Source organism: Urocitellus parryii, chromosome 8 (genome assembly GCF_045843805.1).
Source record: "Urocitellus parryii isolate mUroPar1 chromosome 8, mUroPar1.hap1, whole genome shotgun sequence".
In the NCBI taxonomy this organism is placed as follows: Eukaryota; Metazoa; Chordata; class Mammalia; order Rodentia; family Sciuridae; genus Urocitellus; species Urocitellus parryii.
This window is the reverse complement of record NC_135538.1, coordinates 108,821,368-108,844,833: the sequence shown is the minus strand read 5'-3', so window position 1 is coordinate 108,844,833 and position 23,466 is coordinate 108,821,368. Positions and strand designations below refer to the sequence as shown.

The 23,466-nt window shown below is 43.1% G+C and overlaps 1 protein-coding gene across 9 annotated transcripts in view; it reads right to left on the bottom strand.

Moving 5' to 3' along the window:
* Nucleotides 1-3,346: 3,346 nt before the first annotated feature.
* Nucleotides 3,347-23,466, bottom strand: part of Trerf1 (transcriptional regulating factor 1) — a 39,019-nt gene continuing 18,899 nt past the window's right edge. For 5 of the 9 annotated variants that reach the window (XM_026383596.2, XM_026383598.2, XM_026383600.2 and 2 more), the window contains 5 exons: nucleotides 19,404-19,492; nucleotides 16,774-16,887; nucleotides 11,008-11,211; nucleotides 7,719-7,930; nucleotides 3,347-3,992 (listed from right to left, as the gene is read on the bottom strand). In XM_026383596.2, coding sequence (XP_026239381.2) covers nucleotides 3,668-3,992; nucleotides 7,719-7,930; nucleotides 11,008-11,211; nucleotides 16,774-16,887; nucleotides 19,404-19,492 — 944 coding nt within the window. In that variant the 3' untranslated portion in view covers nucleotides 3,347-3,667. Of the gene's footprint in view, nucleotides 3,993-7,718; nucleotides 7,967-11,007; nucleotides 11,212-16,773; nucleotides 16,888-19,403; nucleotides 19,493-23,466 lie in introns of all 9 variants that reach the window. The other 4 variants (XM_077801857.1, XM_077801858.1, XM_077801859.1 and 1 more) reach the window with 1 other exon arrangement.

The window sequence follows — 23,466 nt, the reverse complement described above, 5'->3', positions numbered from 1 at the left end:
GTAAATTGCTGCAAATGTGTGGGTGAAGGTGAGGAAGTTCAGAATATTAAGAAAGCTTGAACTTTGCTCTTCCCAACAGTGAACCTGGATCAGTTCCCAGGTACCTGTTTGTTCTTTCTGGATATTAATTTTTTTGCAGTGGCCAGGCGAGGTAGCACACGCCTGTAATCCCAGAGGCTGAGAGGCAAGAGGATAGCTAGTTCAAAGCCAGCCTCAGCAAAAGTGAGGCACTAGGCAACTCAGAGGGACCCTGAATCTAAATAAAATAAAAAATAGGGATGGGGATGTGGCTCAGCGGCCAGGTGCCCCTGAGTTCAATCTCAGGTACCCGCCCCCTCCACCAAAAAAAGCAAACACACATTGATTTGCAAATCCACATATAAAATGGAAATAAATCAGGGCAGACATGGATGCTGTGGCTTATTGTAGACTCCTATAGGTAATACTGAGCTTGAACAATACTAGTTAGAGTATGTCACATCTTCAAGTGGCCCATCCACTGCTTGAGGAGCAGAAATGTGCATCCTGGTTTCTGGAGTAGGGCTGGAGGGGGGTACTTCAATGAGAATGAAATGTTGACCAGCCAGCCTCTCAAACCTGTGTCAACATAAACCAACTAGCGCTTATTCAGCATTGAAAAGTCATTCCAGTGGCTAGAAAAAAGGAATATTTAAGCCAAATGAAACTCAGAAAGATAATATTTTATTTTCAGAGCAGCTGATGCAATATTGAATCAGGTTTTCACAATAAATAGGACAGCGTGTATTTGGTTACATTTCTATTTTGATGAATGCCCGTCTCTAGGAATTGTAATAAATTTCTAAGGTAAATGACTGAAACTGAAGTAAAATTCTCCCGGTTCTCTTCCTGAAAAAGTATTGTGATAATTTTAAAAAATACTTAACACTCAGGTGGGGAAACAACCTACAATGCCCCAGTTATTATTATTGTTATTTTTAAGGAATGCACCTTTTTAGGACAAGTCTATAAAACATCTTTATTTATTTGTTACATATGATGTTTAAATATAACTTTGCTTTCAAGCTTCAAACTTTTTTAAACCCCTGGTAAAATAAGACTTTTGGTTCACCTTAACAAAAACTGACCTAGGAAGAAACATTTTTAGCAAAATGTTATTATAAAATTCACTAGAAAATACTGTCCTCTTTTTGCCAAAATGTTACATAAAATCCTTATTAAAAATACACACATTACAAAAGAAAAATTATGAATATGCTATACATAGTGCTTTGATATGGACCAAGGGACCTGCATTCTGGGAAAATACAGTTAAGCACACTGAATATTAAGATGTCAACTGATAATAGTGCAAACCTGAATAAGTTACATCCCGATATGGAAGGCATGCAAGTCATCTGTTGAGAACAGAACATAAAGAAGCCAGAACAGGAAGCAATCACAGCCGCTATTTAAAAATGTTTTCATTTTTATTACATTAATTTTTTTCAAAAATACTTTTCTTTACAATAGAACTCCTAGAAAATATTTACAACCTTCCTCTAATAAAATATAACAGCAGTTAAATATATTTGAAAATAAGATGGGTTTTTCCATAAAATATATCTGTTAACTTTTTATATACAAGCTTTCTCAAAGAGGTCTAAATTCACTAATGAAAAACCATCTGATAGTAAACAGTAACCGTGTTGAAGACATTAACCATTAGGAAGAAAAGTTCTTTGGGGTGGGTGGGTGGGGGACGCAAAAACACAATACATCCATGCAGGCAGATCATTCCAGAAAAAAAAAAAAAAGTAAGTGCAATATATTATACTAGGAAGTCGATTCTTTGATAGTCAAGAAATACTAATTCAGATATTTGAACTGTCTCATTAAGGAGGAGTTCTTTGGTTATTTCAAGTCCAAGATCCTTACCCTATACTGCATGGAAAATTAAAATTAAATTGTGCATTATATTTTTTGCTGTGACAACTCAGTTTATTTTTAATGTTTAAAACTGGAACAGCCGAGCAAGTCTCCAAATAGAAGGGATAAATTTGCTTTATAAACATTTTTCTGGGCATTTGGTCTTTTGATAAGCTTCTACACACCCAATGGCAGAAACCATTCCAGGCTCACCCTCAGACCAGAAGGAGGTCACTTCAAGATCTGCTGATGACATGACAGTTGCAATGGTTCTGTAATAACTCTGCCACCAAGCTGGTGCCTGATGCCCAGGCAGTTCTTAACTCAGAACTGCTTAGATAAAACAACAGGATAGATTAACCTGTTGAAATGGCAGCAAACAAAGCAGTTTTTTTTTTTTTCCTTAAAGAGGAAGGAAATCTCCAAGACATCTTCTCTGAAAACAGAATGCTGGAAATGAGAAAATCTTTGTATTTTTCTTCTGTCTGTGGCTTTCCTGAGATTCAGAAACCACTGCCTGTATGGGGCTATGACAGGTCACAGTGGGCCCCCGTGAGTGTGTGCTAAATGTTTTTGCAAAGTCAAATTTAAAGGATGCTCAGGTCCTGTCCTCATGCCTCTGCTGATTTTCTGTCTGATGTCCAGCTATTACTGTGCCAGAAAAGTGGCCCAGAGTGATAGCCACCTTTCTGTGGAGCTGGGTAGCTACCGAGGGAGGGGACAGGCCTGAGAACACCTGCTCCAGAGGTCATGTGGCATTAACACTGAAAAGGGGCCAAGAGGAGCAGATCCCCTCCTTGCCAGGGCTAAGTCCCGGTCTGACTTTTGCGCTAACAGTGGGATGGGTCAGTCTGACTCAGTTCTAATAGCCCGGATATTGACATTTTTGAAGGATTACAAAGTTTATTGCCTTCAAGTACAAACAGCAACCCTGCTGACAGGGGCAGGAGGAGGCAGAGCAAAGTCATGCAGCTTTGTGAAGTCTCGAAGTGCTTTGGTAAGTGACTTGTAATGAATACATTCATTGTTTGAATGCAAACATTGAAGCAAAAGTGTATCTGAAACTATTTTTGTTGGCCTTCCAAGCTACTTCCTTCCTATTTGAAATCATGACCTGTTAGAAAACCCTCTCTTAGCTGGTATCTAGGGAAACTTCAGTCCAGCAGACACGAATTACAGCAAATTCCCAGTGAGTGTTGTTTTCATCGATCTTTCAAGTGGCACAAAGTAATTTCAGAACTCCACTGACCGTGAACAGCATTGCAAAAAGAATAGGTTCTTCTGATCTATTTTTTTGGTGGAGGAAAAAGAACAATTCCTGACAGATCTGAACAGAAAAATAACTCTTGGTGGGAAAAAATGGCCCAAGGCCCCAGCATGAAGAGCGCAGCCTGCTTCACACACACACGCACACACATACACGCACACGCACACGCATGGCAAGCTTTGGGATAGAAGGCAACCAGGATGGTTGACATCTGAAAGCAACGGAACAGGACGCCAAGTCCATTCCCTGCTGGGAATGATCTTGTGAGGATGTAGCCCAGATGAAACACCTCTTAAAGATAGTTGTGCCAATTATTTATTCCCCCAACCCCCCCAACAATTAAAAAAAAAAAAAAGGAAAAGAAACTGGATTTTTTTTCTAAACCTGAATAAAACGACCACTTTTTAAACAGGTAGTTTAAAAGGGTTACAAAACAAGCGGGCAGTCCAGGTTTCCTGATTAATAAAGACGGAGGCAGTGGGTTCTCACTGTCTCTAAGCAACAAACAGGGCTTTAGAGTTCCGCGTCACCCTGAAGCAAAACTGAATCTTGGTCATCTAAGAGAAGATCGGTGTCCACGACCTCAGCCTCTTCCATGACGCCTCCCAGCTGCTGGACCACGTCGTCATCGAGGGTATCTGCATCCTTGATGGGCTTGATCAGACCCAGCTGGTCCAGAGGCAGGAGCCCTGGCGTCCCCACCGACCCCGTAGTCCTCTCGATTGTGGCTGCCATTTCTGCTGCGAAAGCTGCCTTCTGAGCCTTTTGCCTCTGCTGCTCCTCCTGTTGCCTGTGAGTTTTCATGTGTGCATTTCGGCTTTTGATCTTGAAGAAGACTCTAAAAATGAAGAAAAAGCAGCATGTAAAATTTACAAGGAGATCTGAGTTCCTGGAGATCCCAGTGTCCTATGGGGAATGGGGGTGCAGGTTGGACATCTGGCTTGGGGTGGCTTTGACAGAGTTCTAGGACATTCTCTTGCTGTGGCCTATTACCTCCTTTTCCTCCTCTCCAAGCATTAGAGGAAGAGGAATGGGAACAGGAGCACACTGATGGCATGATTAGGCTCCTTCCCAGGACAATGCCCGAGGCCTTTGAGAAGGTCTTTGGGTCCTTCTGGGGTCTGGAACAAGTGCTCTTTCTCCTTCTTCAGCCTCCCTGCCTCCACATCACTAACCATGCCCTCTCCAACAGAGAATCCCCAGATCATACTATCGAGCTCTGAGAGTCCCCATCATAAACAACCCAACATCTGCCCTGGCCTCTGTCCCCGTTCTTCCGGTTAGGGTAGTTGAAGGATACATACTTGGTACATCCCCCTTTCTCTCCTCTGCCCTCTCCAATCAGCCTCTTGTTTTCTCCACTTCAACCTGACTTTCCTTCTCAAGGTCACAGGGAACCCTGTACGGTCAATTTCAGTGGCCTCACTTCTGTCTTCTTGATGTTTGACTTCTGAGCTGTATCGACACGTCTTTTCATTGAAAACCCCTTCTTGTTGGCCATCATATATAATTTTCTACTAAGACTAAAAGTGGGTCCCAGCTGGGGGTGATTATGCCCTCCCAGGCAACACTGGGCAATGTCTGAAGACATTTTTGGTTGGGGGAAGAGTTCTTCTGACATTAAGTGGACAGAGGCCAGGGATGCAGAAGAAGCCTGTTCCCCAGCAAGTAATTACCATATGCAGATGTCAAGAGTGCTAAGGTTGAGAAGTCCCAGGATAAAAGGATAGCCATCATATTTGGGGGTTATTCTTAACCAGAGGCCTGCAAACTATGGTCAGCAGATCAAATCTAGCCTATTTTTTTTTATAAATAAACTTTTAACAGAATGCAGCCATGTGGATTTGTTTGTTCTGTTTCTGGCTGCTTTTGTGCTACCAGGGCAGGGCTGAGTAGCTGATGCACAGACAGAATGGTCTGTAAGGCCTAATGTATTTACTATCTGGAACATTTTTCCAGAAAAAAGTTTGCCCAGAAGGGAGACTATGTTTATGAATAGGGTACATAAGTACTCTATTATTATTATTATTTACTTCCAAGTTCATAAAGGATAAACAAACAAACAACAAACCCAAAAGCCTGATTTCTAAAGCCTAAGTAAGTTAAACAGGGTTGATGAATTCCATTTAGACATAATGAAAATTGTTTAATGTAATAAACATAATTCCAGCAACTAAGGGAGGCATCTGTGAACATTTACTTAATATCATTCCCAGGATGGAAAAAGCACAAAAAGTAGTTCTATTTTCCATAAAAATTTAACTGGACTTTTGGTAGAAAAAGAACCCAAGCAACATAAAAATGAGGAAAGTTTTAATCATGCCACTGAAAGACATAAAGCATGAAATACAGGTCGAATATCTCTTATCAAAAGACTTGGGCCCAGAACTGTTTCAGATTTTGGAGATATATATATTAAATATTTGTATATACATAAGAGATATCTTGGGAATGGAACCCAAGTCTAAACACAAAATTCATTTGTTTCATATATACCTTACACACATGGCCAGATGGTATTTTTATACAATAATTTTTAACGATTTTGGATTTCAGAGTTTCAGACTAGGTATGATCAATCTGTATGAATTTTTGTTAAAGTGTCCTTTGTCTCCACCTGGTGGAATAAGAAGTTATAACCTGTTTGAACGGAATAAGTGAAAGGTATGGGCTTCTCTCAGAGGGGATGGCAAGACTCCACTGTCCCCACACTTCTACTCTTAGACAAGTGGGAGAGAACTGAGCTTGGGGTGGTGTAACCTTCTTCCAAGCAAATAAGCATTATGATCAGTCTGTGGACTCATTCAATCTGCGGCTCCCTCAATGTGTGTGTGTTGGGGGTTAGGGGGAGAAGATGACGTCATTTTCATGCTTTGAAAGCACAGAGGGGGAGACCAACACCTAAATCCTCCTCTCCCATCCCTGGCTCCACAAGGGGTAAGGTAGATGTGGGTCCAGTGCCCTGTAGTGGGTGCCCCAGAAACGAATTAGGTTTACACAGAGGCAGCTTGGCCTAGAGGCTAAGCACACAAGGCTGGCCCAGACAGCGTGCTTTGTACCCTAATGTGGCCTAAACTTTCCGTGCCTTAGTTTCAGCTTACTAAGAGTGACTAAGAACACCTGCCTCGTAAGGTATTCTAAAGAGTAAATGAGTCAATACATGCAAAAATTCTTTAAAATAGTGCCAGGCAAATAACGAGGACTGACTGATTGATGGCAGCTACTATAATGCTGCCGGATACATTCTGTGAGAATGTGGAGGGAGAGGTCTCCAACTGGCTTTACTTATGTAACTAGAGATGCTTTCTTGGCAATTTCAGCCTCATCCTGGTTGGTGTCTCTCCAGGTGACATTTCTTGTGTTTGAGGCACTGGAGGTTATGGGAAGAGAAACTCAGTGAGGCTCCTGAAAGATCGGCATGACCATGAAATGCCCTCAAATCACTCACTGGGAAGGAAACTGGAACTCTCCTAGAATTCCATGAGAGAACTATGCACCTTACCATCAATGATATTTTCTTCCTAAGGTAAGCAAACAAAGCAAACCAAAAGGAAAGAGTAACGGCAGGAACTCAGGCTTTGCCTATAGACTGGCTGGGTTCAAATCTTGGTTCTGTTCTTCACTGGCAGTGTGGCCTGAGGCAAGGCATTTTACCTAATTTTAAATCCTTATTTGTAAAACAAGGATAAAGACAGCGAATGCATCATATGAAGTTTCTGTGTGAGAACTGAGTTCATGTACATGAAGTAAGTACTCAGTAAAAGTTAGCTGTTTTTATTACTACCTACTGTCAAGTTTCCCCTTTAGTTGTTATAAACTATCCCTAAGAGGGCAGGGATAACAAATAGGTTTTATCCATGTATCAACTCTAATCAACTGGTTGTATAAACTTGAAGCATGATCATCAAAAGAATCTGAGGCCCTGTCTTAATGTGATAGCCGTGAGTGTGGTGCTTGATTAGTGATGTCTGCCCTGGGAACAGGAGCGAGCGGTGGTGGAAGGCATGTGATGTTTTGCCCACCTCTGCTATAGAGAGCTCCTGATTAGCTGTTCTGGAGCCATTCTCAAAAAACTTAGCGGGGGGGCTGGGGATGTGGCTCAAGTGGTAGCACACTCTCCTGGCATGCGTGCGGCCCGGGTTGGATCCTCAGCACCACATACAAAGATGTTGTGTCCGCCAAAAACTAATAAATAAATATTTAAAAATTCTCTCTCTCAAAAAAAAGAAAAAACACTTAGCGGGGATGCAAAGATAAGTGACATTAGTGAATACAGTTTGGGTATGCACGGAGAAAGTGGAAATTGGCATTCCACACATTTCTGCAAAGAAGTGAAGTTTGTCACTAGAGGTTTGCTCTCTGAAGATGTTTGTCCTTCTAGGACACTAGAATGGCCATTTTCTGAGTCAGAGAGACAGTTCACCTTACAGATTCTAAAGATGGCATGAAGGTGAGTTGAGACTCTAGATTCTTCCTCTAGCTGATGAAACCTCAGACTGTGTTGGCCTGGCCCCTACAGAGCCATCATCCACTGTGGTTCAGACCTTGGTTCAAGTGCACCTACTTGCCACACTCCTTGCAGGGGAAGATGGTGGTGGGGTCTGTCTCGCCACTGGTGGTGCTGTGAGAAGGTGAACTCTTCACAGAGCAATACCCACTCTGGGTGCCGCCAGGCTTCTGCTTCCCAGAGGGGACAGCACCTCGAGTCTTGGTCACCTGGTTGGTGCCACCATGGATGCGGGCATGGCCATTCAGTGCCTGTCGGGAGCTGAACACCTGGGGAAGAAAGGGAGTGACATGACATCTACAGTCCTGAAAAGGAAATTAGGGTTATTAGTTACTCATTGGTAAAACAGTAATACATGAAACAGTGTCTAATGACAGGCACAAGCGTTTTATCTAAGCAAACTCTGGGCTTATGCCACAGAAAGCCAAGCTCAAATACCACAACCGCAAATGCTGTGCCAACCCAAACCCCATCACTGTCATAACCTGAGAGGCAACGTGGCACATGTGTAAAGGACAAAGGCACCATCTCAAATTCAGGAGACTGGGGGTCTATATCCAGCTTGTCTTAACTCACAGGTGGCTCTTAGGCCATTTCCCTTTGGGACATCTCATTTTTTTCCCCCATATGTAAAATGAGGGGGTTGGACCAGCTTTCAAACTTTTTTTTTTTTTTTTGGCTAAAAGCCAATTCCTTCCTTTTTTATTAAAGAATTAGGTCTTACCCCAAACTCAGGTGAAAAGCAGAGATGCTCTGGCTGAAACGGAGCAGACCAGAATCCAGCCCACTTACTCAGCCCTGTCTCTGTCCAGGAAGCTCTAGTGCCCCCAGGAAGAGTGGGAAGGACATCGATGAGGTGCTCTGGCACACTCTCTACCTTATGTACAGCCTCAATCAGTAGCCCATTGCTTAACCCCCTCCCCCAACCACCAGTGCAAGGGCTGGAATCCAGGACCTCATGTGCTGGTGCTTTGCCACTGAGCCACACCCCAAACTCAGAAGCCCATTGTTTAAGCAGTGTTTAAGACCCCCACATTTCAATTCAGGATAATACAAAGGGGAAGAATCTGCAAGTCTTTTTCAAGATTCCATAAAGCAGGGGTTGTAGCCTCAGCACTACGGATACCTGGGGCTGGGTGATTCTTCACTGTGGGGACTGTCCTGTGCACTGCCAGATATTTAGCAGCACTTCTGGCCTCTACCCACCAGGTGCCAGTAGCACCTCCATAGTCCCGATGAAAATGGCTCCAGACATGGCCAAATGTTCTTGGGGGAATGGAATGTTCTTGGGTCCTCAGTTCAGGACCACTACAATCCAGACCCCTGAATCCCAAGAGCCCGGACTTCCAGCTTATGAAGGTTAACCGCTAACAGGGAAGCCCATCAAGCTGCCCAGCTCTAGGGGCTGCTCTGTGTTCATCCACAAGCCGTTTTTATTGTCTTACAGAGAAAAACAAAATCTATCACTGATTTGACAACTACAGCCTCTATTGTTATGCAAAGAAAAAAACCAGCATGCTTTCCCCACTTTGATTTTAAAAAGTCATTAAAAAATATCTGTCTTGCTGAGCTTTTCTGATGGGGCTGAGTAAAAGATGACTTCCCGCTCAGTAAAAAATTTACGGTACACTCTAACTATGAATTGAGGAAGTATCCAATTTCTGAACAAATTCACCAAGAGATGTTGTCATTTAAAGTCACATCTTAATCATCCCTGAACTGAAGCACTCCATACAAAATGGCAGTGACAGAGTGAAGAGGTTGGGTCATTAAATAACCCAGATGGAAAGAAGTTGGCAGGTTCCATTCTCTTCACAGCTAATGCAAAATGTATACATTTTTAAAAAAACTTTTTTCCTTAAATGTAAATCAATACATTTCTGCTTTAGGATATGAATATTTTAAAGACTGTTGCTTCTTTCATCTAAGTGACAGACTCAATAAGCAGCATTTGATACACTCTATATTAAACAAACATAAGACAAGAGCACTAACTTGAGGACAAGGGGCGTCACTGTAAAGGAACAGCATCCTCATTTTGGGATAATATCTCTAAAATTTGCCTGTCCAGGTATGCCCGGCTCTAAGAAACCTGATTTGGGAAAAGCTCCCCAATTTATACTAGTGGGGGAGGCAGGTGGAAACCTGAAGTCCAAAAGAACCTTTAAAATTTTCCTTTAAAATATGCATGGAGCCTTTGATGGTCTGGTGTAGCTTCTGTAAGGCCCTCCTTTAGTGCAGGGAATGAGTCTAGGTGGTTACACAGACTCCCTTTCAGGTGTTTACATGATTAGTTTGCTAGGTCAATCTTTCTGTCCCCACAGAGTACAAAGACAAACTTTAGCTAAATCTTTATAACAACCTTCTCAAATTTCAAATTAGTGACATTTGAATTAGTAACATTTTATGGAATATGAGATGCAAAACCTTCCAGATAGGTAAAACTACAGGCAGTGGGGCAAGTAATTGCATTTATAAAAGGCTGATTCTGTCTGGAGGTGCCCTTGTTCATTTAAATGCATGCCAACAGGGCATGACCTTGGGTGACATGCAGCCCAGGAGGTTCAGAGGCACTAAGAAACAGTGGGCTTTCTGAAGGCCACAGCTTGCTTTGAAGTTTTTCATTTATTTATTTTTGCAGTACTGAAGATTGAACCCAGGAACACTTTATCACTGAGATATATCTCCAGTCATTTTTTAATTTTGAAACAGAATCTTGCTGAGCTGGCCTCAAACTTGTGATCTTCCTACCCCAGGCTCCTGAACTGCTGGGATTATAGGCGAGCTCCACTTCACCTGGTTAGTTCTGTGTCTTTCTTTCTTTTTTGTGCTGGGAAATAAACCCAGAACCTTGAACATTCTAGGCAAATGCTCTACCATTGAGCAACTTCCCTAGCCCTGCTACAGAGCTCGGAATCAGCCTGAGGACTGAATGTGTGTGTATGTGGTATTGGGATTGAACCCAGAAGGCACTGTCACTGAACTACATCCCCAGGCCTTTTTATTTTTTATTTTGAGACAGGATCTTGCTAAGTTGCTGAGGCTGGCCTCGAACTTGCGATCCTTCTGCCTCAGCCTATCTAGTTGCTGGGATTACAGGCATGGGCCATTGAGCCAGGTTAGGGACCTTCTTTATGTCCTCTAACCACAGCATTATGCTTAACAAAAAATACATGCCATAAATATCTTGACTTAATGAATAAGAGAACTATGGCCACATGGAGTGGCCTCTACCAAATTTTCATTGCTCAAAGTATAGCCTTTCAAAAATGCATCATCTCTTACAGTTAGGGGCAGCTGCATGGCCCTCACTTGCTCCAGATCCCTGGACAACACAGACACTTACAGCCCCACAGTTGGGCATTTCACAGATGAAGGAGCCGGAGGGCTGGCCAAGGGCCTGCAGGGGTGGTCCCTCGGTGGGAGCCAGGACAGGGACTGGTGGTGGCTCCGGGGACTTTGGGGGTTCACTTTCTTCTTCTTTTGTGGATTTCCTGTCTTCCTCCAGGTCCTCCTCCTCTTCCTCTAACTCTTCTTCTTCTTCACTTGTCTAGTATTAATAAAAGCAAGAAGGGGACATCCCCACATAACATTTTTAGTGATGAACAGAATTTACAGATCAGTAGATCAGCAAGGGGCTGGTGCTGAGGCTGTGGTACTTAAAAAAAAATTTTTTTTTTTTTTTTCTGGTACTGGGGATTGAACCCAGGGGCACTTTCCCACTGAACCACATCCCCGGCCCTTGCTATTTTTAATTTTGAGACAGGGTCTTGCTAAGTTGCTGAGGCTGGCCTTGAACTTGTGATCCTCCTGTCTCAGCTTCCTGACTTGCTGGGATTACAGGCGAGTGCCACCATGCTCGGCTGCTGTGTCACTTTTTTTCCACACAAGGAATGGCTGACAGAGCCCATAGGGCTCAATCTCTGAAAGGCTGGTCTCTGGACACTTGGGAGTTTGAGGTCAAGGAAGTCTCCCTGCTGTGCTTTGGGTCCCCTCATCCCTTATACAAAATTATACTGTGGCAGAGAGGAGAGATTTCTTTATCTACAGATTCCCCTCCTTGTTGGGTATCATCAGACCTTACAAATGACTAAAACTCAGGTAGGCTGCCCTGCTCCTGAGGACCTCCTTCCCCTCCCAACAGTGGGAAGGGTGTTTTCAGGAGCGCCCTCTGGAGAGAGACTATAGAGACCCATAATGATTTGATTTATAGGCTTTATATCATACTTCCAAGAGAGATGCCCAATTTGCCCTGTGATGCACGGAAAGCAGCCTGGCTCAGAGCTCTCCTCCTCCATTCTTATCAGAAAATAGAATGAAAAGGAGAAAATGAAGGGGGTATTCCCTTTTATTTGTCATGTGCTTTTTCTTTTTTCTCTGGCTGTGGACTTGCAGAAAGGAGTGTATTCGATGTTTCTGTTTATTTATTATCTCCTTCCAGAGACATTTTATAAAATAAAAAGAAAAAAAATAAACAAGAGACATTTTCCATGAAAATATATCCTCTTGGCTACTCTGCTCCTTCTCCACTTCAGAACAGGAACCACACAGAGAATTAAACAAAGTTCCCTCCCTGCCTCAAGGTTAATAGAAGAGCAAGTTCCCAGGGCAGCCTGGAGTGGGTGCCTGGCTGGTTGGGATGGGACACAGGGATCCAGGAACCCCTCATTCAACCTCTTGCTTAACTAACTATTTAATTCTTCTCTCTCTGTCCTTGTGGGGCGGGGCAAGGGCTGTGGCCCAGGGAAAAGGCATTCTATGTTACAGTCCCCTCATTTCAGCGTATATTTTACAGTTTACAAAAGTGTGCAGTAACAAGGGGCTGTGATATGTCACTGAACAGGCCGTAAACAGTCCTCCCATTTTACAAAGGAGGAGACGAAAGGCATGATGGGCTGCCTCTGCCCCCAGCAGGTCATTTGTCCCTACCAGGCCCTCCTCACAAACCCACTGCTTAGAGCATATGGTCTAGTCTGCTTTTCCCTGGAGTGACGTAACTGGTAAAACCATGATTCTTAGAACCCAGAAACTCAAATTTCCAAAAAGAACAATTTCTGAAGAGTAGCAGTACTCTGGGATCCAGTAACCACAAACATCCTCCCTCCAGTCGGTTTTGGGATGTGTGAGAGAGAAAGACAATACCAGTCAATATGAGGTATCTAGCACCCTCTGACTGTTTCAGTATTATCCACTGGTAATTATCATGTATGTGCACATTTGAGATGATGTATTAACAAGGTATATTTAAGAAATGGTCCCGATTTTCTGTATGGTAATTAAGATTATTAAGGATTATATTTGCTGGAAGACTTCAATGAACACTGATGTTGGCCTTATACATTTTACAGAGTGGTGCATGATATAAGCTGTAGGTCTCTTATGGGTACAGAACATGCAAAGGAGAGTTCACTGAGGTGGTCTTATTCCTATAGGAACCCACTATTTTTCAAACCCAGAATTTCTGGCAACACTATGTTATATGCAACTCTACAGGTTTCCCCCACTTCTTTATAGAACTGGGATTTTGTGATCTCAAATAGTAAGTGGACCATGGTCTACAGTTTTGGCATTTTAAATGAATTAAATAATAACTTTTAATGAAAATGGTTTCATGGTTACTTGTTGTAATTATAATTTTCCCACAATGCCATTTTTTGGCTTAAAAACTCTTAGAAGAAACTCTCCATGTAGCCACAAAATTACGGACTAAATTATTCCGCACTGTGATTATGAATGCCTCAGGAATTTAGATAGGTTTTATTTCAACTGGCAATCTATACTAGTTCACAAAATGATTTATCATCGAGCCATATGGCCCAACAGAGTGACTAAGAGATGCAAAGATAGGAGGACAAAAATCCTAACATGTAGAACTCTGTATCAACAAGTTGGCCACTTTATGATGTATTGCAAAATGAAACATGTAGTAATATTCCCGAGTTAGAGGAAAGTGGTCAAATATGGGTGGGGAGGAGGCTGTATATTTAATATGGTGCCCAAGCTTTGAGTACAAAAAGTATTTTTTACTTCTCAGGCATGCAAAGGAAATTCACATGATGAAAAATGTCAGCAACCCAAGTCTGCTCAGATAAAAATCTGAGTGTTATGGTCACTAGTGATAATGGTGACAAGGTATGGAATGCTTGTGCCAATCAAGCAATGCGCACACACACACACACACACACACACACACTTCTAGTTCTCACAACAACCATGTAAAAACTCTTTTTTTAAACAAATGAGGAAATTTGCCAGAGAAGTAATTTTCCCAAGGTCACATGGCTGATGAACTGAGATTCAAAATCTTGCCTGTCTGATCCCAAAATCTCAACCTTCTTCACCCTTGGTCCTGCCACAAATGTCCTCAGGGGGACACTGGTCCATCTGTAACTAGCCTAGAGATCCTAAACTCCCTAGCCATTGAAGCTAGCTGCTCCTGGCCCACTCAGGCTCCCTGCCCTTATACCAGGGTTGGTTTCCAAAGTCAATTAATTGCCTGGGATGGTTCCCTGGATTGTATGATGAGTTCTGGTCATAGTCAGCCCCAGATATGCCCTGAGTGGGGAACATGAGCATGCACAGGGGGCAGGACGGTGTGGGTAGCACGCTTTCTTCCAACCTCCTTAACAGAAACCCACACCCCTATAACTCCCTTCTGCCTCCAAGGGAGGAAGGGCCTTGCAAGGGCTCAGGATGGAAGTCAAACTACCTTGGCTGACCTTGCTATGCTGACCTCCTGGCCTCCTGAACAGCGATGGTTCCTTACAAACCCCTTAAGTCCTCAATAATCCCTGCGCTCCTGAGCGTGTTCCTGTGTATTCCATCCAGGTGAGGGAAAATGCTCATCTGTTCTTTACTAAAACACTGAGGTTACAAGAGCAGGAGAGTTGTCCCAGCTGTGCCAGACAGGCCGAGAGGACAAAAAGCAGGACCATGTCCTAGGACTGTGCTTCCCCTACCTTCCCAGCCTTCCCTTTCTTCATCTCTACTTGGCGAACTGTGCTTAGAAGCCTGACTGTGCACATGGTGCCCATGAAAGAACTGGGAGCACCCTGCTGGCCTTAAATCAAGATTTTCTTGTTTCTTTGGGCCTGAGTCATCTCTGCACATAAGCTTTTTGCTCTTCTTAAGCTCATCAATGAGGGTGTGGATGCTCCTGACCCGGCCTGATACTGGCTCCTGGGGATTCAGCCCAAGAAGGTGTGGCCCCCTGGGCACTGTCTTAACCCCCACTCCTTCTCTGAGGCTACGTGCTGGCCTGGGCCTCTCTACCCACCTTTAAAGCAACACCAGCCAAGATGGGCCTCTGCCTAACATGTTCCTAGTGGCACCACTCTGTCAACATCCCACTGTTCATTCCACCTCCCCCAGGGAGTTCAGAGGGAATGTTGCTGTGAACCAGAGTGACTCCTATTTCAGAAAAATGTTCACTCACTCACTGAATGGCTATTTATTGTTTTGGCAGTACCATAACTGCACATTGTCCTAGGCATTTCGTAACACCCAAGTCTAAGAGACACCAATTTACCTTGGGAGACCATATCTATTGACTTTGCCCTCTCCCAAAACATGACTCAGACAGAGCCCAGAACATTTCAGAATTGGAAGGGACTTTCCAAATCACTGAAATCACCTGCCCTCTTTTACAGGTCAGCAGGTCTACAAGTTAGGTCCTAGGTCTCCAAGGCCAAGCTTCTTTGTGCTTCCTTGTTTACTGTCTACTCTGCTCATTGGGAAAGCCATGCTGTATGACCCTAGGCAAGTCCTCCCTTTCTGGATCTCAACCTTCTGCCTGTGAAATGGTGGGGCTGGATGAGCATCTATATCTAATACATTCTGGTTCTCAACTCATACTGCTTTTAAACACCCTTGGGGTTCAGGGTGAAGTTTCCACCTGTGTATGTTGCATGTCCCAACCAGAATATATACTCTGAGAGGTGGGTGGAGAGAAGGCAGATACCATTTAACCTCCTTGCTGTTTACATCCATACTTGTTACTGTTTACCTTGTGGGGACCAATAGCTTTTAGTTGACTGAACTAGAGGAGGCCACCCTGTTTTTTTGAACATTCGGCTACAGATGAGCAAGAGGATATTCTGTTATGACTTCACAACTTAAACTGAACAAAAGCCCTGGTCACAGGAAATCCTGAATATGGAATACTGCCACTTCTGATTTTTAAAATGGCAACACCAATCTAATACGCAGTTCTCTTATTTTCTCTGACATTTGGGCCCACCAATAAATGTATCTATGCATGTGTATTCCACAAGCTAGGATCAATTCCTAGCTAAAATACATTATGAGCCCAAGTGTTTTTATACTTCTCTAAGAAAATTTGCATCTGACTGTTCTTAAGTATTCCACAAGGGACTCAGGCTCCAACAACACACTCACCAACTGGGTGACCATGGCCTCCTCACTTAAACTCCATGTCTCAATTTCCTACCTTACAGAATTGGTATTAGATAAACTGTATTGGATTAGATGAGTCAATAATATCTGCAAAGTGTCTGGCACAATGCCAAACACACAGAACATGCTGTTTAAATTGCTGTTAAAGAAAATAACCCATGTATGTGCTAATAATACTACTGGGCACAACTGAGACTAAGAATATGATTATAAATATTCACATAGTGCATGAATCCCAGACACTCTGTAGATGGTGATAAAGACTATAGTTTAGTAATTTGTTCTAAGACATAATTTTACATACACATACATGATAGATAAGATAATGTTTTCCACAAAGTGGGGAAAGGAGATTTCCTCTGGATATGGATGCAGAGAAGGAGTTAGTTTATAAGGATCTCAAGTGACAGTAATCACCAAAGCCACACACATAAGGGTTCAGAGACTGCTTCCATCTTAGGTCTTTAGTATGTACTTAATTTTAATATGCAGAAAACTTTAGATTGTCTGCTAATGAAGGAAATCAAGGCCAGGGTTAAATAATAATGGAAAGATTGAGATTATCCACACACTGCTACCCACTTCTGTCTGACTTATCTTCATGGCAAAGCCGAACCAAACCTAGCCACTAACTAACCTGGGGGTGGGGTGGGAGTGGGGCCAGCAAGGCAGCAACTGACTTAGTTGCCTCACTCACCACACAGTCGTCGATGATTTCTGCCAGTCGTGTCCGGTGTTTCCGCCCTAACCGCATTATCTTCTTCCATGTATAGTAGTACTCCACGCACTGAGCCACCGTCTTCGACTTCACCTGTCAGGAGAGTGCGTTTGAGATGAGCTCCAGCAGCGGGCAAGCTTTTTTGAATATTTGGTTTTGTTCAGTCACTAACAGGCTTCTACATTCAATAAACAATGAATACACCAAAAAGTGTCTCTCGCACACCTGATCTCACTCCTCACCCCTGCAACTCTGGAAGCCCCTCCTAGTTTCTTGGGTACAATTCCAGAGTTTTCTTTATGTAGGTACCAATAAGTGCAAATCTGCATTTCTCCCTCCATACCTTTCCTGACAAGAGGTAGCAAACACACTGGAAGTTTATTTTTTTACAACTTGATTGCTTTCACAATGACACTTGGAGAGTTTTAGAGATCAGTTCAGAGACTTTCATTTTCTTTTTTTAACCAGAAAAAGCAGTTGCTTTTTTTTTTTTAATTTTATTAGAACTTTATAGTTACACATAGTACTTGAGTTAGTAGTTGCTTTTTCATTTAACTTGCTTAGGTGTGCTTAGCTTTCTGACTTGTTGACCTTCAAAATTTATTTATAAACAGTGTGTATTAGAATAGGAATATAAGGCAAGAGTTATGATAACAGAGCTTGGTTTCTGCAGGAAACAAGTCTTGCCCTCTTCATCCCTCAAAAGGCAAGGGTGGCTGGTCCTTATTCAAGAGGTGTGGAACTGTAAGCACTCCAGATATTCAGATTTTGATTTAAAAAAATTTGGAAAATTTGCATAGACTTTACTAGTTCTACATTCTCAATCTGAAAATCCAAAATCTAAAATATTCCAAAATCCTTAGGGCTGCTCAACCTGTATATGTATTTAAAAGTGAAAACATGCCTTTATTTAAGTGTGAGCTCAGGTGGGGCTTAATCAGGTGGGTTTTCTGGATGCAGAATAAAGGGTGGCCCTATCTTCAGAGTGGGGGTGATGATGAGATGAAAAGCCCTATTCTCTTCTAGGTTGTCTTTTTCAACATGCAGCTGAAATCTAGGATTCTTACTAGAATCACCTCAGGGAGTTAGGACACTGTCCCAGAGAGTCGTGCTTAAAAACCTGCATTGGCCGGTGTGGTGGCACACTCCTATAATCCCAGTGGCTTGGGAGGCTGAGGAAGGAGGATTGAGAGTTGAGGCCAGCCTCAGCAACAGCAAGGCCCTAAAGCAACTCAGTGAGACGCTGTCTCTAAATGAAATAAAGCTGGGAATGTGGCTCAGTGGTTGACTCCCCCTGAGTTCAATCCCAGGTACCAAAAACAAACAAACAAAACAAATAAACATCTATATCTCCTGGCTAGCTCAGCACACGAATTCACTGTCACAATGAGCACAGGTCTGGATGTAGTTTGTCCTCCAAAGGTTCAGAAGCCAGGATGGTGTTAGGAGACTGTGAAATCTTTAAGAGGTGGGGTTTGGTGGGAGGACCTAGGTCACTGAGGGTGCTCCCCTGTGAAGGGATGAAGGTGACTCTCAAAGAGCAAGAGCGAGTTGCTGTAAGAATGCTCTGGCTTCCTGCCTCAGGACAAGACCTCCCACTTCTGTGTGTGCTCCTGCCATGATGTCATCGGCTGTTTGTTAGGCTCTCACCAGAGGCTGAACCAACATGGTTGATCTTATGCTTTCATCCCCCAAACTATGAGATAAATAAACCTTTTTTCTTTATAAAGTTTCCCAGCTTTAAGTATTTTGTATAGTAATGAAAAAAGGTGACACCAGATTGGTCCTGGGGAAAGGTGGCTCAAGAAAGGTGGGAGCATGGGATCCTCTCAGCACATGGGGCAGCAAAGGCACGACAAGGCCTTGGATTAATAGCTGGAGACACTTTACCCTAGGACATTGGGACCAACCAGGAGGCAGTGGGAGCTGTCACATGTAACCCTGCTCTCTGTATACTTGGAACATCCTTAATTATCCTTCATAATGCAATATGGCCCCATCATTCATCAGTTTGTTGAAACACTGAATCTTTTAAACTTTTTAGCCTAAAATACCTCTTAGTCAGTTAATCTATTGAGTTTAATATCTATTGTATGAAGTGTGATTTTTACTTATAGGAAAGTTTTATTTTGCTATAAAATGTTGTATGTGGAAGGTATTTTCCTGCCATCTAACTCCAGACACTCTGGATTGGCTACGTGTCCTCCCTTCCACAATACCCCAGGAGGATTCTGTCAGAAACATAATAGATTCATTACAAAGCTTGGTTAGATACATCTGATGTAAATTAGGTGAACTGTGAACCAGAAGCCCCAGTTCTAGTTCTTCTGACAGAGTTAGGAATCACACATTTTTCTTAAGATAGACACCAACACCACAGCAACCAAATAATCTGTCTTCTTTCCCTCCATCTTCTCCCCGTCACCCCAACATTCGGGCTAGGCCACCTATAACAACTACTTTTCTTCACCAGTGAGCAAGAAAGATAGGCTTTTTGTGAGGATGCTAAACCTGCAAACCAAAATTTCTGAATACAGGTATATACTGAGTATGGGTGCACAGTTTTCCAAATTTAATTTCAAGTAAGCAATGGAGGAAATCATTCTTACCATCTTCTGTACAAAAATAAAGTCTTTGCTGTAAGTGGCTAGTGCTTTATTAAACAGTTTTCTTTCTAGGGAGGTCCACTTGTCCGTACCTACAAAGAAACAAAAAACTTTATAAGAACAGCTCACAGTTCTCCCCACCTTTAGTTGCTGGTTTGTTTAGTTAAGTTATACAACACAACAGCCTAGCAAATTATATAATGCATATCAAACTTCTGAGAACAAAAAGCTGGTATAGTGTAATGGTTAGCTGACACTGGGGTTCCAAATTGCAGCTATGGCCTTGACTGTGGCAAGTTACTTAAACTTGATTCAGTTTTGTTACCAATGAAAATAATTATAATTGTTTCTAGGTTTTTGTGAAGGTTAAAGAAGATAATGCACAAACATGCCCAGCTTTAATAACTGGGAAATAGTGAGCACTCAATGAATTTTAGCTTTTACATAATTATTGTTTAGCTTTTACATAATCATTATTTTCTTGAGAGCAAAGCATTCTTCAAGTGTGGATGGATTCTCGATGCTCACAATCTAGTGCAGAGACAAACCAGTAGGATATTGAGTTCAAGGTAAAAACTGCAATTTCGAAGGTAAAGGTGAGTTCCAATGGGCAGAAAGCAGGAACACCACACTGGGGTCAGGGCCATAGGGAAAGTTTACAGGTAGAGAAAACACCTGAGTGGAGTTTAAAGGACACACAGAGGCAAGTTGGGCAATAAGGGGATGACGGGGATTCTGGGGAGAGGAAGTAACAGGCTGCAAGCCAGAGGCAACAGAGACGCTCACTTCATCCACTCATTCATTGACCTGAGAGATTTACTAGGTGTCTACTATAAGCAAACGATGTGCCAACAAGAAAGAGCTAGCACACATGCCAGGTTCTAAGTGTCCTATATCATTAATCATTAGGTTCTACTAACAGCCCTGTAAGACTGAATTACTATTGTCTCATTTTACAGATGAGGAAATGGGTCTTCCATTTATTTATACTAGACCACAGTCTAGTATGGTTCAATCACAGGGTTACGGCAGAGGGAAGGTGGAGGAGGCTGGAGAGGTGAGAGGGATCAGTTCTTAACAGATCTGCACTGATGAGGGAGTCTACGGTGTTGGGCTGGTGCAGTGCCTTGCTGGTGAAGTTAAATATTCATGTTTTTCCTCCACAAAACAGAAAGTCAGATATGCTAATGACATAAAGAATGGTACTGGCTTTTGTGGAGTAAGAAATGAAGCCACCATCTAAAGGTGCTTGCTATGGTTTGGACATGGTTTGAGTGTGTTCTCCAAGGGTTCATATGTTAGGAATGTGGTCATGTTAAGAGTTGGTGGAAACTTTGAGAGCTGGAGGCCTGAGGGATGCCATTACTAGCTCCTCCCCAGTCACTCTCTGGCTTCCCATCTCACCATGGGTTCTCTTTGTATATGCTCATATCATGACGCCATCCCACAAGTTGTGATGGTAAAAGGGCCCTTGCCAGAGGCCAAACTGATGGCTCCATTCAATCTTGGACTTGTAATCTCCCAAACTGTGAACTAAGTATCTTTTTATAAAAAGTACTCAGCCTCAGCTATTTCACTATAGCAAGAGAAAACTTCCTTAGTGATCTCCTGGGATCACTAAGGAAGGTTCAGCTACTGTGGGTGGTTCACAGAAAACTCAACCTCACTATTCTGGCTTGCCACATTCTCAACATGTCTGATTCTTTAGATGGTTCATGGCTGGGCCTTTGACATTCTTCCACCACTTCTCAGAGCTCTGGCTCCCCAAACCACAGAATCTTTTCTCCCATTCAGGGCTAGTCCAAGGTTTCCATTTTGCAACTGATGGGTATGGAGAACAGGAAACCTGCATTGTTTCTTCTCTTCGAAGATTCAAGTAAAATCAGCAAATCAGGTGAAACCACTTTGAGCAGGCAGGTGCCTCCTTAAGTGTTGGGCAAGGATCCTAGGATCCTTGAGGGAAGAAGTGCCTCAGTGATGTAAACCAACACTTTTTCTGTGATTCCTTGATGGATCCTCAAGCCAAAGCTCTGGCTCTCGACTTAGAATATGGTCTCTGTAGCTGGGCTAGTTCAAACCTCTACAAAGCACAGTAATTGCTCAATTTCTTTGGTTTGCAAGTTTATCTTTTTCACTTCTAGAAGGAAAGAAGCTTTGCAGTGAATCCTCAGCAGCAGGAAGCACATTCCACAGGTTCTGGAGGCCTGGACCTCTTTGGCTGTGCAAAGCCAGCAACAGGAAGGAGAAGAGGGGCTTGGAGACATCTTGTGGAGTGGACATGAGCAGAGGAGGTTGGTGAGGTTTGGAGCTCTTCAGCCATTCTATCACCATTCATCAGATTCTTTCCAAAATCGAAGGCCTTGAGGTCCCCTCTCCCAACTGCTCCCACGAGTAGAGCAAAAAGAGGAAGAGAGAGAGGATTAACTAACCAATTTAGCTGACTGGGCTGGGGTTGTGGTTCAGAGGAAAAGCGTTTGCTTAGCATGTGTGAGTCACTGGGTTCGATTCTCAGCACCACATGAAGATAAAATAAAGGTATTATGTCCACCTACAGCTAAAAAATGAACACTAAAAAAAAAAAAAGTGTGCTGAGGTTGTGGCTCAGCAATAGAGCACTCACCTCGCACATGAGGGGCCCTGGGTTCGATCCTCAGCACCACATAAAAATAAATAAATAAAATAAAGGTATGTGTCCAACTACAACCAAAAAGTAAATATTAAAAAAAAAGCACCCCCTGTTCCTGTGGATGGAAGAATCACAGTCTTTGATACAGGAGTCCCCTATGTTTCTCTTTTGCTAGCAAAGCAAGAAACCTTAAAAAAAATTAGCTGACTGACCAAAAAGTTATGGTTCCTTTTAGGTGTCCATAAAAATAATAAACAGAAAAGAGGAATAAAAATAAATAATAATAATGGAAGATTACCACAGTGACATGTCACACCAACTTATAAGGTGGTCAATCAGATGTGAAAGCACACACCTATAATCCGAGCTACTCAGGAGGCTGAGGCAGGAGAATCACAAGTTCAAGACAAGTCTCAGTAACTCGGTGAGACCCTGTCTCAAAATAAAAAATAAAAAGAGTTGGGATGGGGGGGGAGGTGGCTCAGTGGGTAAGTGCCTCTGGGTTTAATCACCAGGAAGAAGGAGAAGGGAGGAGAAGAGAGAAGGAAGGTAAAGATGGGAGGAGGGAGGAGGGAGGAGGGCGGGGAGAGGAGGAGGAGAAGGAAGAGAAGAAGAGTCACCACATGTGGAGGAGCACACCTGTAATCCCAGCTACTTGAGAGTCTGAGGCAAAAGAAGTGCAAGTTTGAGGCCAGCCTGGGCAACTTAGTGAGACCTGGTCTCAAAAAATAAAAAGGGATGGAGATGTAGCTCAGTGGTAGAGCACCCTCAGGTTCAATTCCAAGTACTGCCCCCCCAAAAAAAAATTAAAAAAGAGCTGAGGAAAACCTCTCCCTACATCAATGAGAATCTTTCCAACCTCAACCAGACTGTAAGTTTCCTGAGTTAGTATAGAGTAAGACTCAATAAGACACTCACAGGGCCATCAGCCTTGTAAAGCCACTGTCCTGTCTCTCCAGCTGACACATTTTTCTCCACTCCATGTCAGGCTCACCACCTGACTCTGGTCCAAAGAGCAGCTGGTTTCCAGGTCATTCTGCTACTGAAAAGCACGTCCTTTCATGTTTCTACATAGCCTGTCAGCTGCCACCTGACAGGAGGCAAACTGACTTGCTGGCCCATCTGTTATGGGGGATCCCCAGGCCCCATGGGAGAAGGAGAGCTCGAGGTGGTTTCCAGGGCTGCTGCTCTGTGATGGGATCTTTCATCGTCCAGATCCCAGAGTGCATTCTGCACAACTTGTCCTGAAGAGGAGCGGGCTGCTTGCTTCCTTTCTTCTGTGCCATTGTCTTACTCCGAGGCTGGGGCAGGAAGCACAGCCTAGAGAGGAAGAGATGGCTTCTCTGCATAATTCCAGGATCTGTGCTCATGTGCAAATGACAATGCTCTGTGTGTGTGTCCAACAGGGCATCCATGAAGCGACGGGCAGAGGCTGGGCCA